The sequence below is a fragment of the Mustela nigripes genome, chromosome 2 (assembly GCF_022355385.1).
Source record: "Mustela nigripes isolate SB6536 chromosome 2, MUSNIG.SB6536, whole genome shotgun sequence".
Taxonomy (NCBI): Eukaryota; Metazoa; Chordata; class Mammalia; order Carnivora; family Mustelidae; genus Mustela; species Mustela nigripes.
The window spans coordinates 86,252,801-86,277,058 of record NC_081558.1 but is presented as its reverse complement, the minus strand read 5'-3'; the positions used below and the strand labels follow the sequence as shown (position 1 = coordinate 86,277,058).

The 24,258-nt window shown below is 42.9% G+C and overlaps 1 protein-coding gene across 2 annotated transcripts in view; it reads right to left on the bottom strand.

The window, feature by feature from the left end:
- The window catches only part of RFTN1 (raftlin, lipid raft linker 1), a 193,053-nt gene that overhangs the window by 102,470 nt on the left and 66,325 nt on the right, over positions 1 to 24,258 (bottom strand). For both annotated transcript variants that reach the window (XM_059390878.1, XM_059390877.1), the window contains exon 3: positions 13,113 to 13,299. In XM_059390878.1, the coding sequence (XP_059246861.1) occupies positions 13,113 to 13,299 (187 nt within the window). The remainder of the gene's footprint in view (positions 1 to 13,112; positions 13,300 to 24,258) is intronic.

Genomic DNA, 24,258 nt, shown 5'->3' with positions numbered 1-24,258 from the left:
ACTGTGCTCATTTCATTCTAACAAAGGCTACTACCTTAGAAGACACGGACACCTAATAATTATATTTTAGGTTTTTATTGCAGGGGGTGTTGTTATAGGTAACAGAGGAAAAATAATGCACTAAGCACCTCAGAACCATTGGAATAGAACTTTTTAGTGCAGAAACTGACAAGACCCAGTCAGCCTCCCAAAAGGAGCCAACTGGGGTGCTCCAAATGCTTTGCAGTGTCAAAGTGCCCTGAAACAAGTTTGGGGATAACCACACCTCTGGTTCCAGAACCTAGCAGTAGGGACTGAAGACCCTGCAAAGCCCAGAGGATCTGGGAATTCTCTGAAGGCCCTTCTATAATTCCAGGGCTCCTGAGCGGAAAGATGGTATATTTCTGTGCCATGAGCCTCAAGATAGAACTTAAGCCCCATACCCACCACACAGTCCCACTCACCCTGCCCACACTTCAATACTAAAGGAGTCATTAATAATTATCTTCTTTTTAAACAAAAGATTTCATTTATTTATTTGAGAGACAGAGCGTGAGCAGGGGGAGGAACGGACGGAGAAGCAGATTCCCCAGTGAGCAAGGAGCCTGACATGGGGCTGGATCCCAGGACCCTGGGAGATCATGACCTGAGCCAAAGGCAGACGCTTAACCAACTGAGCCACTCAGGTGCTTCATTAGTAAGTTCTTCAGGCTAGATTTCCTGTGGTATGAAGTGGGAAGTGGGGGATAAGGCAAGAAAATGGTACCTTTCAAGTACAAAACAGAATTAAGTCTGAAACCTCCACTGAACACATGATAATGTTTTCAACAAATATTAACAACAAAAACAACCATCATGAGGACACAGTGAGAATAAATTACAAGACTTAACACACAGAAGTGAAGCAAAAGTGCTCTCAGATCCTCAGAAACAGGTGTTGTATGAATACAAGTTACTAATTTGGTTTTTAAAGCCTTTGGAGCCATTTTCCAGTTCCAACTCATGGTTGATGAATGGGAGGCAAATGAAATGATGTACTCCACTAAATCGTATTTATGGCATTTACCTCTTTGTAAAATGGCTCCATCTTTCAGCCACTTAAAAATTATAGAAGACAGTTAGATAGACATAAAGATAATCATTATATCAAATTCCCAAGAACACTGAAATCACTGATAATGTATTTATATGGATCTGAAAGTTACTTGTCCCCTGCTGCTGCATTCATAGAGAAACCTGTAAGATTAAGTTTGTACTAGTCTTTTCCAGGACCCAACACTGGTAATGCCCATGCCTTTCTCAGCTTGAAAAACACACACAATCTAATTTAAGTCTGATTGACAAAGAAGAGAGAAGACAAAAAAGACTGCCAGGAATATTTAAAGTAAGGCAGTCTGAGTTCCTAAATTTAATATGCAATAGGCATAAAAATACAAAAATCTAACACTTCAGTAACAGTATTTGCAACTAAATTACCTACACTGTGTGCACAAGGCCCTCAAAATAGTGGCAGGAATCCCTACAGCCCACCTGTAATGCCACAGAATAAATCCTCCATTGTTACTGAAAGATTGCGTGGACTGTGGGAGGAAGAGGCCCTTATTTATTTTATTTTAAACATTTCATGGTCCTGTGGAATTTGCATAAGATCAACAGGAAATTTCAAAAAAATGTCGTGCCTTGTGCTTCTGCGTTTTGGTACCTGCTTGCTATTCTCTGCCGTTCTAAGCTATTGGGGAAAGACTGGAAATCACTAGTATGCTAATTCTCTCTCTCTCTCAGAGGAGACAAAAATAAATAAATAAAAAATAAAACATGGGGAAAGACATAGGCATCAAGGACAGCTATAAAACGGGGTGGGGGGCGGCGGAGGATGAGCTTTCAGGGAACCATGCATGTCTGTCTCTCTGGCTCTCTCTGCTGGGACAAAGGCCGACACTTTGGAGGTGGAGAATAAGAGTAACTAGGCAAGCCATTACGGGTGTGGAGTGAAAAAAATTCTCTTCCCCCAAGAGAATGTGGCTTTACACCAGCATATTAGATTGGAAAGTGCAAACACAATAATTAACAGTGAATCCTGATACTTCAACACACCAGAAAAGGGTGTCACTCCAGTGTGAGATGGGAAATAGGAGGAATAAATTAAGGTAGTCCTCGGTGATGCTGGACAGCTCCTTGGGGGGTACAGTGGCAGCCCAGGAGAGCTAATCAAGTCCTCCAAACACCTCAGGAAGCTTGAGAAAACTGATGAAGGCTGATACCACGCCAACAATGAGGGGCAGCTGCGAGCCCAGAGTGGGGGCCCTGTTTATGACTGAATCTAAAATAACGACCCCCATGTGAAACAGACACCTTCGTATTCCCTGTTCTCATTTAAGAAAAGAACTTCAAATTCACCTTCCTCAATTTCCACTGTCTGGGAATAAACCAGCTGCTGTGGTTTCTCTCCACCACCGTAACACATGTCAATCACTGCTACGCCCAGTGTTACTTTTCTTCCCCACGTGTGATTCCAACAATCAGCACGCTCCAGGGCTGAACCCCAGCCTCGTGTGTGAGCATTTTCTAGGGCACACCCCCGTAGGCGACCACCCCCTGTGTATTTCGTTTAATTATGAAACCTCTTTCTAGAAACCCTGTAATTCTCCCAAGAGCCAAAGTAATTGGTAGAAATTAGACATGAAGAGACATAAGGCCACTTAAAGAGGACACTTTCAATTATAATTTTTAAGAGAACTTTCTTTTCAGTTCCAGTATAATTTTGTACTTTCCCAATTCTGCCCTTTTCAAATGCCAAAGAAAATGCTCATGTTATCTTGTGGACTGTAAAGGGAAAAAAGGCAAAAAAAAAAAAAGAAAAAAAAGGCAATGTAATGCATTTGTACTCCACTTAAGTCCACAAAGATTTCCTTTCCTTTGAAGGCCATCCTTTGGATGTTTTTTAAAAGGAAAAAAAAAAAAAGTAAAAAATAACGTATATATACCCCTGTGGCAAATTACTTTTATTTAGACAATGAAAGGATCCCGTGTGTGTGTGTGTGTGTGTGTGTGTGTGTGTGTGTGTGTGTTCCATTCCCTGGGGTCCATATTGTGTGGCTGCGTTATCAAAATACACTTTTGGTACTGGTAAATATGTAAATCAAAGATAGATCCGTTTTGCAGTGAATTTATGACCTTTTTAGGGAGAGTGATGGTAGCAAAATTCCAGGGTATAGTTTTATTCCACTCAATTCAGGAAAATTCTATTGAGCAACACCTACTCACCACCTGGCACTCTAAGTAAGTAATGGGAATCCAAAGTTGGAAGAATATTTAGCAAGGAGGAGAAAAGGTGGGAAGACGTATATAAATAATTACAAGATAGTCTAAGAAGTCTAATGATTGCTGTGGGTGAAAGGAGAAGAGACAGCTCAAAGGCAGAATGATTAACTCCACCAAAATAAGCATCATACAGAAATCTTAAAGATTGCAAGATGGCAGCCAGTGGGGTAGGTTAGGGCTGCACAATGCTACAGGCCTGCCCTGGAGATACTGAAGATTTGGTTTCAGACCACGGCAATAAATAGTACAATAAAGCTAGTGCAATGAATTCTTTGGTTTCCCATTGTAAAGTTTTGCTTACACTAAACTATAGTACATTAAGTGTACAAAGTCGTTATGTTTAAAAACACAAAGTACATACCTTAATTAAAAGTACTTATTACTAGAAAATGCTAACCATCATCTGAGCTTTTAGGTAGTCCTAATCTTTTTGCTGGTGGAGGGTCTTGCCTTGATGCTGATGGCAGCTGACTGATCAGGGTGGTGGTTGCTGAAGGCTGGGTGGCTGGGGCAGTTTCTTAAAATAGGACAACAATGAAATCTGCCATATCCATTGACTTGTCCTTTCACAAATGGTTTCTCTGCGGCATGTGATGCTGTTTGATAGCATTTCACCCACAGAAGAACTTCTTTCAAATTGGAGTCCGTCCTCTCAAACCCTTTATCAACTGCTGCTTTCTCAGCTAAGTTTATGTGATATTCTCAATCTTTTGTTGTCATTTGAACAGTCTCCCCAGTATCTTCACCACTGGTAATTTCCATTTCAAGAGATCAGCTTCCTTTGCTCATCCATACTCATGTATTAGTCTTATCATGAGATTGCAGCAGTCCACTCCCATCTTCAGCCTCTGCTTCTAATTCTAATTCTCTTGAATTTCCACCACATCTGCAGTGACCTCCCTCACTGAAACCTTGAACCTCTCAAAGTCATCCATGAGGGCTGAAATCAACGTCTAAACTCCTGCTGATGTTGGTATTTTGACCTGTTTCCTTGAATTACAAATGTTCTTAATGGCATCTAGAATGGTAAATCCTTTCCAGAATGTTTTCAATTGGCTTTGCCCAGATCCATCAGGGGAACCGCTGTCTCTGGCAGCCAGAGCCTTAGGAAATGTGTTTCTTAAATATAAAGTCGAAACTACTCTTTGATCCATGGGCTGCACAATGGATGTTGCGTTAGCAGGCACAAAAACGACATTAATCTCATTGTACACCAGAACTCGTGGATGACCAGGTGCTTTGTCAATATAAGCAGTAATATCTGAACAGGAATCTTCTTTTCCTGAGCAGTAGGTCTCAACATTTGGTAAACCATGTTATAGATGTGCTGTCCTCCAGGCTTTGTTGCCCCAAGTATAAAGCAGGCAAAGTAGATCTAGCATAATTCTTAAGGGCCCTAGGATTTTCAGAATGGTCGATGAGCACTGGCCTCAACTTAAAGTTATTGGCTACATTACCTCCTACCAAGAGAGTCAGTCTGTTCTTTGAAGCTTGGAAGCCAGGCAATGACTTCTCTCTAGCTGTGAAAGTCTTAGTTGATACCATCTTCCCATAGAAGGTTGTTTTGTCTACACTGAGTATCTGTTTAGTGTAGACACCTTTACTAGTTATCTTAGCTTGATCTTCTGGATCTCTCACTGCAGCTTCTACATCAGCACTGGCTGCTTCCCCTTGCACTTTGATGTTATGGAGATGGCTGCTTCCCTGAAACCTCATGAACCCACTTCTGCTGGCTGCAAACTTGTCCTCAACAGCTTCCCTACCTCTCAACCTTCACAGAATTGAAAAGAATCAGGGCCTTGCTCTAGGCTTCGGCTTAAGGGAACATTATGGCCGGTTTGATCTTCTCTCCAAACCACTGAAACCTTCTCCATATCAGCAATGAGTCTGTTTCACTTTCTTATCATCCGTGTGTTCACCGGGGCAGCACTTCTAATTTCCTTCAAGAACTTTCCTTTGCATTCACAACTTGGCTAACTGTGTGGTGCAAGAGGCCTGGTTTCCAGCTTATGTTGGCTTTCAACATGGCTTCCCCACTAAGTTTAATCATTTCTAGTTTTCGATTTAAAGTGAAAGACAAGCGATTCCTCCTTTCACATGAACACCTAGAAGCCACTGCAGGGTTATCAATGGGCCTGATTTCAGTACTGCTGTGTTTCCAGGAATAGGGGGACCCAAAGAAAGGAAGAGAGATGGGGGAATGGCTGGTTGGTGGAGTAGCCAGAACACACTTTTATCTATTAAATTCACTGTCTCATATGAGTGTGTTCTGTGGGGCCCCATAACAATTACAATAGTAAAACCAAAGGTCACTGACCAGTGTATAATAACAAATATAATAATAATGAAAACGTTTGAAATATTGCAATATCAAAATGTGGCACAGAGACATGAGGTGAGCAGCTTTTGGAAAAATGACATTGATAGACTTGCTTGACACAGGATTGGCACAAACCTTCATTTTGTAAAACACACAGGATCTGAAAAGGGCAACAAAGTGGTCTGTATTTTGAAAAAAGTGAGGCCACATTTAAAGAGAGAGAAGTTTTCATATAAAAATCCAGATTTCTGGCTGTTCTTGAACAAAGGTACAAGATCTGGTGACACCTGGCAACAACAGGCAGGGTGAGGTATCAGTTCTCTGACACCCACGAGCCCCCACCCAAGGTCCTGGGCCCTGGAGACATCCGAGAATGCAAGCCCTATCTTAAAAAAAAAAAAAAGGCAGTCTTCAGGATTTCAGATTCCCAGCCCCAAAAAGGGAATAAGGGGGAAAGGCTGGGCATTCTCTGATATTTGCTTTCCTGGAAATAAAACAGCCCAAAGCCAAAAGTATCGTCTCTCACTGCATCACTTGACACTGGGCGGCCAAAGCTGACTCATCCTGCAATCTGTGCTGCTCGTAAGTACTTGGGAGTACAGCCTGCTGATGGGTCTGAGAGGAAAAACTTCTCCGACTCCAAGCATATGGTCAATTTGGAACTGAGCAGCTCACTTAGCACAGCTTTCCACAAGCCATTGCGTCTCTTCTAAGAATTACTAGAGGCATCTGGTAGAAAGAACAAGGACCACAACGGGCTGGGCTCAGGCAGCAACACAGAAGCAGACCTGTCCTCATGGGCTCTCCAGGGATTCCCACAGCCCCCCACAGCCTCCCTGAGCTCAGGCTTCTCTCCTGGCTCCTGACTTCCCAGCAGACACCTGCCACTGGACCTCGTCCCCCAGCGACTGCCCACAAACACATGCAACCAGACTGACGTCACTCCCATTCTTTCTGTGGTGGCTGCTGCGTATGCTCCACCCAGGTCCCCTCCAAACCCGTCCTGGCTCTGTGCATCCCCCTAGGTTCTGCACGTTTCACGGTCTTCCCTGGCTGTTGGAATGCCTTGCTGGGATGCGTCCTAGACCGGGCAATTGTCTGAGGCAGCTCATGGCAAATGGCTTTCAGCTGCTGGGTGCTGGGAGAGGAAAGCCGGTTCCCAGCCTCAAGGTGGGCTCATCGCTTCCTGCAGAATCAGGCCGAGACTGACACTGTACCCTTGATGGCTTCCTCCCTTCCCTGTCCCGAGTCCCACTCCTAACTGAGGCTTCCAGTGAATACCTCCCTGATGATCTTGCAGGATCTGCTTCTGGGAAACCCCACCAAGACACAGCCCCACCCCATCCCCACCCTCTCTCCTCCAGTTAACCTTCCCAGCCACTGGGAGTCAAACGGGCCTCCTGTTTTGACTCTTCCTTTTTTTTTTTTTTTTTTAATATTTTTATTTATTTATTTGATAAAGAGAGATCACAAGTAGGCAGAGAGGCAGGAAGAGAGAGAGAGGGAAGCAGGCTCCCCACTGAGCAGAGAGCCCGATGCGAGGCTCGATCCCAGGACCCTGGGATCATGACCTGAGCCGAAGGCAGAGGCTTAAACCACTGAGCCACCCAGGTACCCCTTGACTCTTCCTTTTCCTTCACCCTGTCCCTCTGTGGCTAAATGTTCAATCCCCTGTCTTCCTCCATCAGACGCATCTCCCATCCAACTCTGCCTTCCCTTCCCCTGCAGCCTACTTCAGTTACCCACTGGCTCCCTCCCTCACTGACTGTGTTTTCTCAGCCTCCACTGTCCTTCCTTTTTAGCTTCCCCTCTTCCTCTTTGAAAACTCGGCACTTCTAAGTGTTGCTCCTCCAAAATAAAACAAAAATTTTGCAATGGCTCCCCACTGACCTCAAGATAAAATTCAAACTTCCTAGCCCAACTTGTCAGAGGCCTCCCAAATACCTCATGCCTCTTCTCCCTGCTTCCCTCCGACTTGTGCTCCGGTCAGGCCATCCCATCCATGGTCTGCTTATCAGGGCTCTGGGCTCCCCTGGGCCAGTCCCCCTGCCTGGGAGACCCTCCTCATCTCTCATTTCCCTGTTCAAATCCACCATCATTCTAGACCCAGAGCAGAAGGGGCTCATGGAGACTGCTTCTTTATCTAAAGCACCCCCATTAACAAATTCTGGGTGAGAGTTGAGAACCCAGACCTACAGATTTAGCTGGCGTTCACATCACTTGCATCATATATATTTGACAACTGCCCCCCACCCCCAACCCAGGTAGATGAGTTTCTTGAAAGCTGAGATCTCTTTGGAGTCATCTTTGCATAGTGAAGCTACACCACCCATGCTTATCTTCGATAAATCTCACTGAATGAGAGGACTGTTCACCACTTAAAACGGAGCCAGTTATTCTAATCAACAGGCAGATGTGTCCCAGAATGGATGGGAGACAGGAGGCACGGAGATCCCATTCCCTCCACCTCTGTTCTCACCAGCGCCTCTCCCAGTGCAGCGCCTCACTCCCTCAGATGTGATTCTAAGGAACACTCGTTCTTAACCGAACCAGCTTCTTCCCCGTGGGGTTCACTGCTGGAAACACCAAGCTGATCTCATCCTGAAGGAAAACATGCATCGGGCAGGTAGAGAAATGCTCCAGTATTACATTTCATGGGCAAGTAAAGAGATTTTCAAGGGCAGTTTTCATTACATGCATTTTCCACCATCCACAAGGGTTTCCGGTCCCACCCCTTGCATTAGCAGTAGCTCATCTGTGCGCCCCACCTCCTCACCCGAGGCCCAAGGGCACCTGATGCATGTCCACAGGGTTCACAGATGTTGTGGTCCCTGTATCATATAAGGCGATATCCCAGGGGACCTGGACCCAAATGGCTTCACCCATTAGTGAGTAAAAACACATCACAGACACCCTGAACCGGCTCTATGCGTGAACAATGACAAAGCAGCAGCTGGAAAATGGAGCGGCCCAGTGTGTTTTCGTGGTCATGCCTACCACAAGATGGTCTAGAATTAAACCCACATGCATGAAAAAGCAGAAGTGACATGTGAATGAATGACTTCTCTCAGCCATCAAGTTTTGAGATCTCTGGCAACTCATTCTAAGGAAAATTGCCCCCCAAGAAATGAAGGATACTTGACTGTACTTGGACTCCAGAGTGAGTGGAACTACACTAACTATAGTGTCTGTTAAAAATCACTAAGCGTTCTAAAGAAAGCGTTTCGGGAAAGTAGTATAAACTCTCTTTCTACTTATTCATTAAATATTTCAAATTCAGCTATTCATTCCTCTGTCAGTTTTCAAGTAAATTCCACACACCTAGGTTCAAGAACAATTTGTACTGAGGAATGTGGGTTGGACTGACATCTTAAAATGAAATGGCCTTTACCAGATTTTTCAAGAAAAAGGATCAGGTAATCTTTCATGGATTTAAGTAAAGTTCGCCAAAATGGTACAGGGCCCAAAGGAATGTTATTGCACTGAGCTTCTGGGGTGACTCATTAATAATACAGTCCGACTGTCATTGATGCTCTCAAATGATCCAGATTCCACTGGAGACACTGCATTAGAAGACCTAATAAACTCTTCCTGCCTCATGTACATTACTCCTATTTTTGTCCCCAAAGAAATCAGGACCAAGCTAAAAGCCCCTTCCTCCACAAACATTTCCTTTGTTTCTTTTCCAGGAGGAGATGACTTCTCCTTTTCCCATGGCATCAGGTACATACATGCCTTATGTTCTCAGCGAAATCACAGGTATCTAGAAGGTAAGCTCCATTGTCCAGTTGAACCTTGCACCCTCTACCTCCCCACCAGATAGAGCTCCTAGAAAATACCTTACAAAGAGTACAGTTCAATAAGTGTTTGCAAAGGAATGAGTGACGGAGTGAATGTAAGCTTGTATGGTTCCGTTCTTTTTCCTGGTCCTGCTACAGATCCCAAAGCCCAGTTATTTGCTAAAAACTTTATGTACACCTTCCAAACATATTAAGGTTCATATCCAGGTTTCAAGTTGTCATCCCATGGTAATTCTTGAGAATGAACTTGATTTGGAATGATAGTACTCTAAAAAGTTTACCAATAGCTCTTCCGGAATGGTTCAGTTAGAAAATATTAACCAGGCATTTACTTCCTCTTTGAGAGCTAAATCATTTCATTTAACAGCATCTACAGCTATCAGAACTTTGGCAGACTTTGTGAAAAATATCATTTTAACAGTCTTTATTAAAAATTAATCACATATTTCGTTCTTTCATTTCTATCACATAAACTCCCCATTGATACAAAAAAAAAAAAAAACCTCTGCTGTTATTGTTTATTTATTCTTAATAGTGTGGGTTCTTTTCCTCAGGATGCAAAAATATGGTTATTGGGTTTTCCAGGGGAGAAAATGCCTGTCCCTTAAAATTATACTGTATAATCACTCTGCTTCCTACTGCCGCTCCTCCCACCCAATACTAATGGGAAATGGAAGTGAGGGAAAATCTCTTGGTCATTTTTGCCATGAGAATGCTAAACTACCATTCTCATGATCATGACAAAAACCTTTAGCAATTTCCTTTAAAAAAAAAAAACGGGGTGGAGTGAGAGCATCTTCAAAGACTCGGCACAAAGTTATCCAAAGAATTTTTTTCTCTGAATCTACTTATTAAGAACCTGGAATGTTCCCTAAAGCCATCCAGCAGTAGGTAGACCCCAGGCACTGTAGACTAGAGTGAACTTAAACCCAAGGAGAATGCCGTCTTCTCTTTTTTGAAAACCCTCCTACACACTCATGTCTCATTCTTCTTAATGACTTGACCCATTTTCCTTTCCTGGAAAGTAAGTTCGTTAACTCAGGGATGGTCCTCAGAGGAAGTGGGGACAAAAATGTGTGTGTGTGTGTGTGTGTGTGTGTGTGTGTGTGTAAAACTTCAGCTCTGCTGCTATCTGGTTATGGACTATTCCCAAAAGTGATGGTTCTTATAACATACTATAGAAATGGAAGTGATGGTTCTTAATCCTTAAGAGGAGCTTTCTCACCCACTTCATCTGATCGTGTCATTGAGACTTAGCTCAGGCCCTGCAAATCATTTAGTACCAGAAAAATCTACTAATGTGCCCCCGACCCTACAGTACTCCCTCACAGCCCAGCGCAGCCTAGGAGCCCTCTGCTCTTTCTTACTTTTTCCGGTGCTCAGAACTCTCCCTAGCAGGGAAGGGGCAATCCCTGAGTAGTGTTGGTGAGTGTCAGGCATGGAGCCGAACAAGAATTAGTCAGGTCCTCTCACCCTTGCTGCTCGAAGTGTGATTCATGGAACAGTAGCACTGCTATCATCTAGGAATGTGCTGGAAATGCAGAGTCCCAGGCCCGACCACAGATCTGCTGAGTCACACCGCCCTTGAAGAATGTCCCCGGGAGATGCACAGGGGTACATCATCAAAGTTTGAAAGGTGCCACTCCATAGCAAAAACAAAAAAAGTGCATCTTCACATTTACAGTCAAATTCATGTCTGATGTGCTGACTTCATGCCAAATCCCATCCTCACATCACCTGCAGCAGAATGATACTGAGGGATGCTCTTGGGAGATGACCAAGGTGGATCCTCCCCTCTAAACATCCAGTCCAATGGAATGATGAAAGAGGAGGAAACACCGATGCTCCGTGAATGCCTCGTGTGACCTGGAAGGTACATGGCAGGATGGTTTTATTTTGTTTCTTTTCTGAAATTCTGACTTGCCTGAGATTATTGAGCAATAATATGGAGGAAAGCGGAAATAATGAAAATATTACTTCATCTAAAAATCAAAGATCTCTTCCCCGCTTTTTTCATAAGGGGGTTGTCCACAGAATCACAGGGGACAAGAACACAGCAAGTACTTCACATTGGGATTCAGATGGGAGTCTGCCTGGTCCCTGCCTGGGACCAATCAGAGCTCTGCTTGCTGTCATTTGTGTGACCTTGACAAATAAGTCAACATCTGGGCCTCAGCTTCCTTACCTTTAAAATGGAAATAAAAAGATTACCGCTTTCAAAGGCTGCTTATGAGAACGAAATGATACCTGTAAAGCCTGGCATATGGTGAGCACGCCACATGAGTGACCCCTGATAATCACGCAAACCCTGTGTCTTGGTGGAACCTGAAACCACTGTGAGTCCACTGTGATTTCCTCTGGTGACTGACTTGGATATAACAAATCCACATAAAGGATGAATATTCAAGGGGTGCCTGGGTGGCTCAGTGGGTTAACGGCTCAGGTCGTGGTCCCAGGGTCCTGGGATCGAGTCCCACTCTCTGCTCAGCCGGGAGCCTGCTTCCTCCTCTCTCTCTCTGCCTGCCTCTCTGCCTACTTGTGATCTCTGTCAAATAAATAAAATCTTTAAAAAAATGAATATTCAAAAAAAGAAAAGAAGGCTTGAGAAAAGTTTCACTACAAAAACCATGGTAATGTTGAACATTAGCAAAGGTGTCCGCCATCTTTCACTTCAAATTCCAACCCAGGCTGACTCTGACTGAGAGCCCAGAGCTTGATCAGCCATGAAGAAAGAAACACTACTGGCCAGGAAGGAGGGGCTCGTCTTAGTCACCAGCCCTCCGCCTCACAGCTGTCCCTGTGAGCTCATGGGCCAGATGTCTGTCTACCAGGCAAAGTAACTTTTAAAGAGAGAGAAAAAGAAGCAGGTTATTCTGCACTCTCTCTTTTTAAACTACAGCACACGTTGTCATTCCTCCCAGGAGGGTTGGCCGAAGGACAGATCTGATGATTTCTTTTGCCAGACTTTATTTCAAAATAAAACACAAAAACATACTGTGCTTACTATCCCACTTTTGTTATTTTTTTTTAAATCACTTAAAATTAATACTGCTCTTTTTGAGAAACCAATTTCCACCTCTTTTTCCTAATTAGACCTGATAAAAATATAAGAATAAACATTCAAGTGGACAAACCATATTGAAAATACCCTCGAAGCCTTGGAAATTAAAATGAAGACAATTCAATCACAGCACTTGAATAAAGTGGGTTTTGTTTCTCCTCCCGAGTGACTGATGGAACATACGGTAAGTTTAAAATATCCGAGTATTTCTGGAGTTTGGAGGAAGATAATACGTTTGTATAAAGCCTTCAAAAAAATAGTGTGTTTTGTAGCCATGCATTTCAGATTAACAGTATGATACTTCACCAGCTGTATATTCTGGGAGCACACCTCCTCAGAAGAGGCATCTTTCTAATTGAGTGTAATCCAATAAATTAAAGAACGGTCAGGATATAATATGGAACTCTCTACTCACGCCAAGTGCGTGTGGGCAGTTCATAGGACACTGTGAAACTTCTGATTGTCTCTCACTTTGCCTTACCTGTCAGAGGGCAGAGGCCCTGGGGACACCAGGAAAATTCAAATATATTCTCTATTCCCCACCCCCTACCCCTTTTTACTTCCCCTTCTCCATTCAACACACATTAGCCACCTCGTAATGCGAAGCTAAGGTTCACCTCAGAGGACTTACCGGTCAGTTTTCTTGATCAGGATGGCCCTAAAGATGTGCTCGAGTGGTGTCTTCTCCCGCTCGTGGGTTGGCTGCACGAAGGGGTGCAGGGCCACTAGCGAGAAGCCCTGCTGGTACAGCTCCAGGAGCTGGGCGGGCAGGTCGTGCAAAGAGGCCAGCCTCACCGCTGAAGACCTCGGGAGCTCAGCTGGGGGCGCAGAGAGGAGAGGCTTATTAGGGACGTAACAAAAGGGCTCGCCCTCCCCCAAGTCCCTCTCCCCTTGCCCTTGCAGACCTCCAGGTCACCTCTTACTATGAATGGGTTTACTCCTGTCTTAACTACTGTCGTCAAAGAGAACTTAAAAAAACAGATTATTTTCCAACTCATCCAAAGGCGTTGCTAATTGGATATTTTAAATCTAGAGTCAATCTTCTCAGAGACCACATTGGAAAAGTTATTTCCACCCCCTTAAAATAAAAAAAGAAAAGGAGGTGGAGGAGGAGGAAAAATGACAACGGCATGCAAATATAAAATTCCCAGGTGGCAAAAAACAGCATTGACAATGTCAGAAGACAAACTGAACATATTTTCTGTGACACTTAAGAAAAAGAGAGAACTTCCTTAATTTGCAAAGAAATCACTGAAAGAGAGAGAGAGAAGAAGGAAAGAGGAAGGGAAGGGAAGGAAGGGGAAGAGGAAGTGGAAGGGAAGGAGAAGCTGAAAGGAAGGGAAGAGAATGGAAAGCAAGGAAGAGAGAGAGAAAGCCAAAATATACGAAGAGGCAATGGCCTAAAAAAACACAAAAAGCTAACTAATATCCGAAAAAACACTCACATTAACTCCACATTGGAAGCACACAAAACACATTTCTCACCTACTGAATTATTTTAAGATTTGGATTTAAAATCTTTTTTGAGAAGGAGGGACAAGAATCAAAAATGCAAAGGTGGGGCGCCTGGGTGGCTCAATGGGTTAAGCCGCTGCCTTTGGCTCAGGTCATGATCTCAGGGTCCTGGGATCGAGTCCCGCATCGGGCTTTCTGCTCAGCGGGGAGCCTGCTTCCTCCTCTCTCTCTTTCTGCCTGCCTCTCTGCCTACTTGTGATCTCTCTCTCAAATAAATAAATAAAATCTTAAAAAAAAAAAAAAAAGCAAAGGTGTAAGCAAATACCCAAATTAAAGTATACATCCCAGCCCTATTCCCCTTTAGACTTTTTTCCCTAGGGGAAATCAGTATTATCTGCTTTTTGCACACATGTTAACCACTGCTGAATTCATATACAAGTAAAAATGTCTACATATCTCCCTCCCTTTTTATACAAATGGTAGCATAGCGGCGCCTGGGTGGCTCGGTTGGGTGATTGCCTTTGGCTCAGGTCATGATCCTGGAGTCCCGGGACAGAGTTCCACATCAGACTCCCATCTCCATGGGGAGTCTGCTTCTCCCTTTAGTCTTCTCCCCTCTCATGCTCTCTCTTGCAAACAAATAAATAAAACCTTTAAAAAATGGTAGCACAGTTTTACACATATGGCTTTTTGCTAATTTTTATCAATTGACAGTATACTTTTCTTAGAAACCGTTCAATAGCAGTGCGCAGAGCTTTTTCTCATTCTTCTGACAGACACAGTCTTCCACCACATGATGGACCATAGTTTATTCAAACTCTTGCTTTTGTAAGTAATGCTCATGGAAAATATCACTCTTAGCTAATTTCACACGGGTGCACATGCAATACTTCATACCTAGGAATTCCATACCTAGGAATTTGCTGGGCCAAACAAACAAAAAACACACTGTAATTTTTTCAGATATGGTCCAATTTCTTCTACAGAGTAGCAAGGATTTAACTCCCATCAGTGATGTGTACAGGTCTTCCTTTTTCCATGTCCTGGCTAATCTCATAGTGAAAAAATGATCCCTGTAGGGGTGATTTATATTTCTCTTACTAGGTAACTTCTACTTTTTCTTACTGAACATTTCATGTTTAAACACCATCTGTGTCACCTTTTCTATTAACTGTTCATAATCTTTGCCTAGTTTTCTATTGGGTTAATGGTCCTTTCTTCTATTGGTTTGTAGAAATTCTTTATACATTAGGAAATTTAGTTTTTATTTGTCATACTAACTGTAATATCTTCCCCCAATTTATTGTCTTTTGACTTTGCCTAAGGTGGGTTTTGTCATGAAGAATTTCTTTTTATATGAAGCTGAACTTCTCAATCTTGTTTTCAATGACTTCTGAGTGTTGTGTCATAGCAGAGAGATCTAGGATTATAAAACAATTCTCCTGTGATTACATGTGTCATTTTTTGGATATAAGTCTTTGATCCAATTTGGAATCTACGCAATATGAATTCAACATTCCACCCCTTTCCTCAATTACTTTGAGATGCCACCTTTATCATGTTATATTCCTGAATATATTTAAGTTTATGACTGCGATCTGCTAATCTGTATTAATAATTTTAATGTTATGTTTTAATATCCGGTCAGGCTATTTCCTGAAACTTCCTATCTTCCTGTTTAGTATCTAAATCTTCCTGTCTATTCTTATTTTTTTTCCAAATGGTCTTTAAAACCAGTTCATCAAAACCTCCATCCAAAAATATAATTTTATTGATATTATTGAATCATGTCATATTATAGCTTAACTGACGGAGAATAGCTATTTTCATCATACCACAAGTTCCTGTCCAAGTAGAAGGTATAATTTTTGTTCATTTCAGATTTCTTTGGAGTCCCTCAGGCACATATTAAAGTTTTCTTCACATAGATATTGTACATTTATCAATTTTATTTCTATTTATTTTTACTATTGGAATAACATATTTTGTTTTCTTTTTACTTCTATGATACCCATTGTGGGCAAGAATGTTGGGGAAACAGGCATGCTCTTCACGGCCAATGGGGTGAGCTTCTCTGGAAGGCAATATGGTGTTTGCCTTCATATCTAAAGTACACACACCATTGTCCAACGACCCTACCAGTGGTAGGGTCCAGCCTATTGCTGGACTCATAGATGTTTTTCAAGATATATGGACAAAGATACTCATTACAGAGTTGTTCATACAGCAAAACCTTGGAACCAAATTGTTCTTCACTGGAGGGCTAGCTGGCTGAACACTGGGATACCCCAGTGATGAATTCTATGGGCCATTTAACAAGATTAAGATAAATCTGTTATGTGCTGATGGAAATGCATCCAATATAAATTACTAAGTTAAAAGGCAAGGTGTCTAACAATGTTTATGATAGTCTTGTGTACGAATAATTAGAAAGATAAGAATAAAGAATAAATTTTTTTCTGAAAGAAATCACAAAAACATGACTATTAGAGAGGGATGGAGTATAGAGAGCAGGATGGAAAGGTAGTTTTTATTTTGTACTTCCAGTACTATTACCATCCATAGGGGTCACTGGGTGAGGGTTTATGAGATATTTTGTTTCTTATTTATATGCAAAAACATTATTTTAAAGTGTTTTGTATATTTTTTAAAATAATGTGTTATTTTAAAGCACAAACTAGAGGCACCTGGGTGACTCAGTCAGTTAAGCATCAGACTCGTGATTTCGGCTCATGTCATGATCTCAAGGTCCTGAGATTAAGCCCTGCATGGGGCCAGCTCAGTGGAGTCAGCTTGCCCCTCTCCCTCTGTTCCGCCCTGTGCTGGCACCTCGCGCATGCATGCACTCTCTTTCTCAAATTAATTAATTAATTAGTTAAATCTTAAAAATAAATAGGGGCATCTGGGTGGCTCAGTTGGTTAAGCATCTGCCTTCGACTCAGGTATTGATCCCACAGTCCTGGAATGGAGTCCCACAGAGGGCTCCCTGCGCAGCGGGGAGCCTGTTCTCCCTGTACTCCTCCCTCTGCTTGGACTCTCTTTCTCTCTGATTAATTAAGTCTTTAAAAAAATAAAAAACTTAAAAAAAAATCTAGGACTATTTAAGAATACTACTTAACATCAGCTACTATAGCTCTCATTTCCATATATCATGCAAGAAATTTACAGGAAAAAAGAAATCTATAGCAACAGTCTCCAGAATCCTGGGGGAAATCTCCATCAATAACAGTGACAAATAGCAGATTGGCCAGAAAAGCAGGAAAGTATGCAGTCTTTCCCCATGAAGGGTACATTCTGGATATGCTGCTAGACAAAAAATATCTAAAGACAAGTCTGGTAAAGAATGCTCAGCCCCTCCAAATTCCCATGCACAGAAACCCTCTGAGTTCCCCCTTATACCCAGGTAAGGGGACCCCTATCCTGGACCCCTTGCTTTAGAGCAGGGGTAAGCCGATTATGCTCTTTGGTTAACCACCACCAGCAGCATGGAGGAATTCATTAGAAATGGGGACTCTGGGACCCAACTCAGACCTGCAGAATCATAATCTCTTCACAAGCCCTCCAGGAGACCCTGAGGCTGAGAACTCCTCTCCAGAAGGTTCCTTTGGACCTTGTCCAGACACTCTCCTCTCCTCTCCTCGGGCAAGGAAATCAGAGACCTAAGGACATGCACCCACCCATCACCCACAGCCCAACCTCACACAATCAAGCCTGGAATTCCCTGCCCTGATAGTCCCAGGCCCACTGTGGGGGCCTGCACAGTCTTCTTCCCTAGTTTACAATAAGGCAGGACTATGCCCCCACTGAGCACCCCCAGACCCCACGCAGGATGGAGACTAGGGCGCGACACCCTGTGGGGAGACACTGCCCCAGGAGCAGAAATGAAGGAGCACCAAAACTTCAGCAAAATAAATAAGAGTGTAATGCAATATGTTAAAAAGGGAAAATTCATCCAAAGTCCATCATGATCAAAATATCAAAACTTTTAATAAAGATGGGATCAGTCGTACTGATTTCTCCTTTCTCCTTAAGCTCCAATATGGCTTAGTACAGCAGTTTACTAATCTCATCTTTTTTTTAAGATTTTATTTATTCATTTGGGAGAGAGAGAGAGAGAGAACATAAGCAGGGGGCAAGCAGGGGTAGAGGGAGAGAAAGAAGCAAACTCCCCACTAACAGGAAGCCCAATGCGGGACTCTGGGACCCTGGGACCATGATCTGAGCCAAAGGCCGATGCTTTACGACTGAGCCACCCAGGCGCCCCGTGATCTTGTCCTTTTAAAAAATATTGCTTCATCTGCCTCACCCTAATGCTGGCTCTGGCCCAATATCTCTTGCACTCTCGTGCCTGGACCCTACAACTGACAGGAGCCGGTCAGCAAGTGGGTTGTGCCAAGGGAACAGGGGCAGGTTTAGATCACAAAGTGGCTGAACCGAATGAGAGTCCCTGTGTATGGCATCGATGCTGGCTGTTTCATTCGCAAAACTGAACAGACTTTTGGTAGGTGGGTGAGCCCTTTTTGGAAGGTAATTTCACAATGTCAATCAAACCTAAAAATACTAGGCAGCCCTCCACTTTGATGAAAGTGTGTATGAGTCAACCAATATGAGACCACCCACTCAGCCAGTCTCCACAGTGCAGTGTTTTGTAAATGTTTCAAGTATCTCAAAACTCTTACCGCTATAATAAAATAAGCCTTTCCTGTGATGCTGATCATTTATAGATTTGTTCCCCCTTATGCATCGTGCTGTAATAAAAAAGTAAAAGCAGTCGGTGCTTTGAGAAGATCTGGGATTTTAGTTATACTCCTCACTGGTGTTAACCCTGGGCATGTGAAAACCCAGTTTCCTTATTTAAAATGGTCCTACTAACATCATACAGCAACTCTAAGAGTCATATGGGACGTTGCACGTGGAATCGACAAAGCTCCAAAAGATCATGGTCAGTGGTGGTTGCAGTAGTTGATGGGGACACCGGTCAGCTGGGGCTGGTGATGACACCATGGTTCTGGGCTACTAAATCGTTCCCTGTTTCCACCCACTCCCCCTACACTTCAGGCCTACAGATCAGTGTCCCCAAAACAGGAGTCAATCAACCACTTTCTAGTTAAATGCTCCCTGAATAAAACATCATACCTTTAAAATTTTTATCTCAAAATCTCAAGATGTATCTCTTGTCAAAACTCAGCAATTTTATGGCTTTAATTTTTGGTATGCATGCTGGCAAAGTAAGTTTTAGCTTCATGGTTAAAAAACAAATAAAAATGAATCTCAACAATCTCGTTGCAATAAAAAAAAAAAAGCTCTTGTTGTAAATATGATTAAGGGCCTTAATTTCTTGTTTCTGTTTGAACCTTCACCTTCAGAAAAACCCTAGTTCTTATAAACTGACCAATTCTCCAGTATTATTCCTGGAAAAATAAAGGAAGGAGTGACTTATCTGTTCGGATGGACATACCAATTGTAGCCTCTTGCTCTAAATCTCACCCCACCCACCAGGATAACCTCTCTACTATTTTTGTTTTGTAAGATTTGCCTGACTTCGTTTACGAATTATGTAACCTTGGGCGAGTCATGTAACTCCCACCCCATCTCTTGGGTCCATTGTTTATAAAATGAAGCCCCTGGATCAGCAATTCTGAAGGGAGCTTCCAGCTTTAAAATGCAATGATTTCATTATTCAATTTGAAGAGTTAACATCCAGTTTCTAACTAAAAAAAAAAAAGATATCAGATAATATAATAAATGCCTTACAAAGCGAACTCAAAGAGTTCCCCTAAACTAGAGGCAAAATGGGAATAAGGACAAACCACAGGTGTGGGTGTGGGTGGGTGGAAAGATGGAGAGAGAAGGAGGTACGAAAACAGTTTATTGCCAGGAGGGTAGAATAAAAATCACTGTTGTGAGGGTCCCAGCCTTCTGCCCATTGCAGGCACTAGGAAAGGATGCTGTCTGCTCTGACTGTCCCTGGGAGTGTGGGGAGCTTTCCAGGGGCATTCTAGGGAAGAGATGCCTGCACAGTTGTGGGAGAGGAAAGGGGTATTTTAAGAAGCATCCCTGGGGACTATGGATTCCTCTCTTCCCAGTGGCGAGCTGCAAGAACTGCAGTGTGAGTTATCTGAAGTTCCTCTGACTTCCTGGGGTTTTATCAGGAGTCCTCTCCAGGACTGAACTACAGAAGCCACCTCATCTCATTAAAATTCCTAAATATGAAACTTCATATTATGAAGACAAGGGACACTGATGATGCTGTCTTGGCCAATGTTATTCCAATCTGAGGCAATGCCACTGTTAGGGCCCAGTGTCTGTCTGAAGATCACGCTTTCCAGTCCATCAAGTTCCCAAGTCTTTATCGACAGGGATCAGTCTTCAAGCCCAGGGACCAGGCTGGATCCCTGTGCTCCCACTCAGGGAGCTGTATCTTCGCCGATACAGGGATTTGGACCTACTGCTCTGCAAAGCCCAGTTCTCCAGCCGGCCTCTCCCAGCAGCCTGGGCAGGAACTGGTTCTTATCTCATGACCTGGTAGAGGTTCTGGGGCAGAGCACAAGGCCAGGAACTGGGGCCCACCAGGAGCCCGATGGATAAAGCAAATGAGAGACAGAGCTATGAGAAGAATAATGACTACCAAAGCCCCATCTCACCAACGGGGAGGCACTGTGTCCTTCCAGCCTGGTTACTGTCAATGGGAACATAGGCCCAATGGTGCCAGAACTTCTAATTCTTACCTTAAAGAACTCCATAGTTTTGGTCCTCATAGAAACTCTGTTAATCTTTAGATTTGGTAAGTAATTCCCATTTGATTTTCAAGTCCATATGTCCCAAAGCCAAGACTTGGTAGGTTGCGGAGTCTGGATGGGGCATTTGATAAATGTAGGGGGATGGATGGTTCCTTACTCCTTCCTGTCCCCGATCTTCACACTGTCAAGGCATGGTGTGAACCTCGGTCATGTACTGAAGAGCTTGTGATTCCATTCATTCCCAGATCATCAGAATTCATGCCAGCCTTCAAGGCTACACCTGTACGCATTCGACACAGCCCCCTATTTCCAAATCTCTCCTCTATGCTGATGTAGAGATGAACAGAAAGTTTAAAGCCATATAACTACAGTGTGAATCCCTTGGAAATATTTTTTTCCTCATTCAATTACCAATAACAGGCTTTTGATTTCTAAAAAATCAAAATATAGAAAGTACTGTTGGAAAGGTATTTGGGGTGGCATGAGAGTCCAGAGATCTTTTGCAATAAGCGTTTTGTTTTCCTTTCAGAAAATAACTTCATATAAATAAATAAACCATTATTCCAGGGGTTTAAAAAAAAAAAAAAAAGGAATGCAAACAGGGGGAAAGAAACCTCAGCCACAAAACCACACATTTCTTAACACTCTTGGGATGAAGAAGATTTTGTTTTTGCTATGACTATGTTTTGTTTAGCAAAAACATTCTGTGCCCCACTTACTCCCTGGAAACGAAGCCTTTCAGACATCCTCAGAAGACCCAAAGTGACGGCTTTGCTCCCTTCAAACTTTCTTGCTGGGAGAGTGCCAGGTTCCCAGACAAGAAGGAGACCAGTGGTGTTGGGCACCCGCACACGTCTCTCCATCCTACAGCAGGCAACGGCAGGGTGAACGGCAACAGCTTCTGTGATTTGGCTCAGCCATCATGTGTGACTTTAACCTAATTATTCAAAGTCCGACTCTGCTTTTCTAATTACATCTGCTAATGGATCTGTCAATACCAGGGAGTGAAACCTGAGAGAAGGACGCCATCCCCCTCGGGTAATTTCCCTCGCAGGTAAAGCTGATAATGACACTGTTCAACCAAATCTCTCTTTCTCTCTCTCTTTTTAAAGTTCCTTGAAGGCCACTATTTCTATAACATTAGTCTGCCTGGGCTCTGCAGTAGCTTCAATTTAGCAAAATGCTCAAATCAATCATTTTTCAATGTGCAGTTTTTACTGTATAGGTAAGGAATAAGAATTCCATTTTTTAAATAGTGTTTGCAGCCCAATGTCTTCTGTCTGTGTCATTTCTAAAGCTGCAGAATAAGTTAAAACTCTCATTTTGAGACTTTCCGAATTCAGATTTCTGTCACCATCTTATGAAATAAATTCATGCTGTTTTTGTTGTTGTTGTTTTAAAAGATCTTATTTATTTATTTGACAGACAGAGATCCCAAGTAGGCAGAGAGGCAGGCAGAGAGAGAGAGGAGGAAGCAGGCTCCCTACTGAGCAGAGAGTCCGACGCAGGGCTCGATCCCAGGACCCTGGGATCATGACCTGAGCTAAAGGCAGAGGCTTTAACCCACTGAGCCACCCAGGCGACCCATCAAATAAATTCATGTTTTTAAAACTTAAAAAAAAATAATAATATAAAGCCTATCCAGGTCCAGGAGACCACACCATTAAAACACTACTTATTCTTTTTTATTTTTTTAATTGAAGTGAAATCCACAGATCAATCATTTTAAAGTGAACAATTCAGTGGCATTTAGTACATTTGTAATGTCATACAACCATCACCTCTCTGTATTTCTAAGACATTTTCCTTAGCCCCAAAGGAAACCCCATTTCTGTTAAGCAAGTTCTCCCCATTTTTCTCTCCCTGTGGCCTTTGGCAACCACCAATCAGGTTTCATAAAACACAGTTCTCAACACCATATCTAAGTCGTCGATAACTCAAGGGGGAAATCTCAGGAAGACTGAAAACTCTACTTTAAGCTTAATATAAAATCTAGGATTCTATAGGTCAATCACAGAGTAACTGGTAAAGCAACAGATGCCTCATCACATGAGTTCTTCAGATGCAGGCCACAAGACTACAAATGACTATGAAGCATCAGACTATCAGAGGCTGTGACAACAGGTGTGTGCACGTGTGTGTGCATGTGCGTGTGTGTACAGCAAAGGGTGGAGGGAGCGGGGGAGTCAAGTTGTTATTGGTTTGCTTGTCATTTCAAAGGCTCACCCGCAGTCACTGAATTACACACACACAATACCACATCCCAAAAAATTCAGTGTCTAGAAGTTGGAAGGAGAGTGCTGAATAATTCCCATTGATTGTACCCATTATTCAAACCCAAAAGATGGCATTACTGCTCATCTCACTGGTCCACTTTGTCAGAGAAGACCCAGGCGAAGATTCATCAAGAAAGCTCTTCCAGCGACACAGGCCTCACGCTGCTTGGATTTCACGGTGGGGTATTCAAATATTAAAAGCAACGGGCTAGAAACTGAACTCAGAGTATTAATAAAATATTTTACGTACTTAAAAACATTTTTTCTAGTGAAGAGAAGATGCAAAGGATCACCAAGTCTTCAGAATTTCTATTCAAAGTGGGCCACACCAAACCTAAGGAGAGCTTAGTGCGAGTCAGAAGGGAAGCTCATTGTCCGTATTTTATGCCATTTTCCTAATTGAGCATGATATCATCATGAGAGCTGACACTCCATGTAGTTCTCTTTGATTCTGAGAGTACAATAAACTGATTGCATCCCAGACCAGCCACTAATGAATATGTACAAACAGTATGGAAATGAAACTGCTTAGAATGTAAATGGGACTCTATATGGATTTCTAGGATAAAGTCTGAAGACTTTGTATTAAAGTAATCAGTACTGGAAAAAATAATGTCACTGCGGCCAAGTTCTCAGAGAAGGCATGTCAAAAAATAATGCACCTTTACAAGGAGCTGTGGAGAATCAACTAAGAAGCATGACTGCCCTGACACATTCTTATTCAGGTATGCTGAAAGCAAAAAAGCTAAAGGAACCAAAGGAGTGCCTAAAATGGGCAGTATATGAGCCAGCAAACACATCCTGACCCTGGAGACCACGTGGTCCCCTATTCCCACACATGTTCTCCCCACCGCCCACGTGGGCCAACCCCATTAGAGCCAGCCAGGCAGTCAGCCCTTTCAGAACAAGAAGAAACATGGCGCATTTTTCAAGTCTGAAGCAGCCAAGAGGCATTTTCATTCCTTCCCTACATGCACACAATGAAATCCATCAATAGTGGAATGGCCATGACTCCGCCATGGCTCATCCCTACTACAGACTATTAAGTAGCAATTTTAAACATGAGTTGGATACATACCTCTGACCTGGAGGAAAAACCAAATGGGGATAAGACAACAAAAGCAAAGGAAGAATGTAAAACTGTCACCTTGCAGAGATGGCCAAAGAGTGACAAGACAAAAGACCATGGTTATAGATAAGAGGTGACTGGGAATCCTAACCCCAAACAACATAAAATGGAAAAAAAAATTTTTTTCCCGAACAGATGGTGCCCCAAAGTCATGAGCACACTTTAGTCTGGCATTAA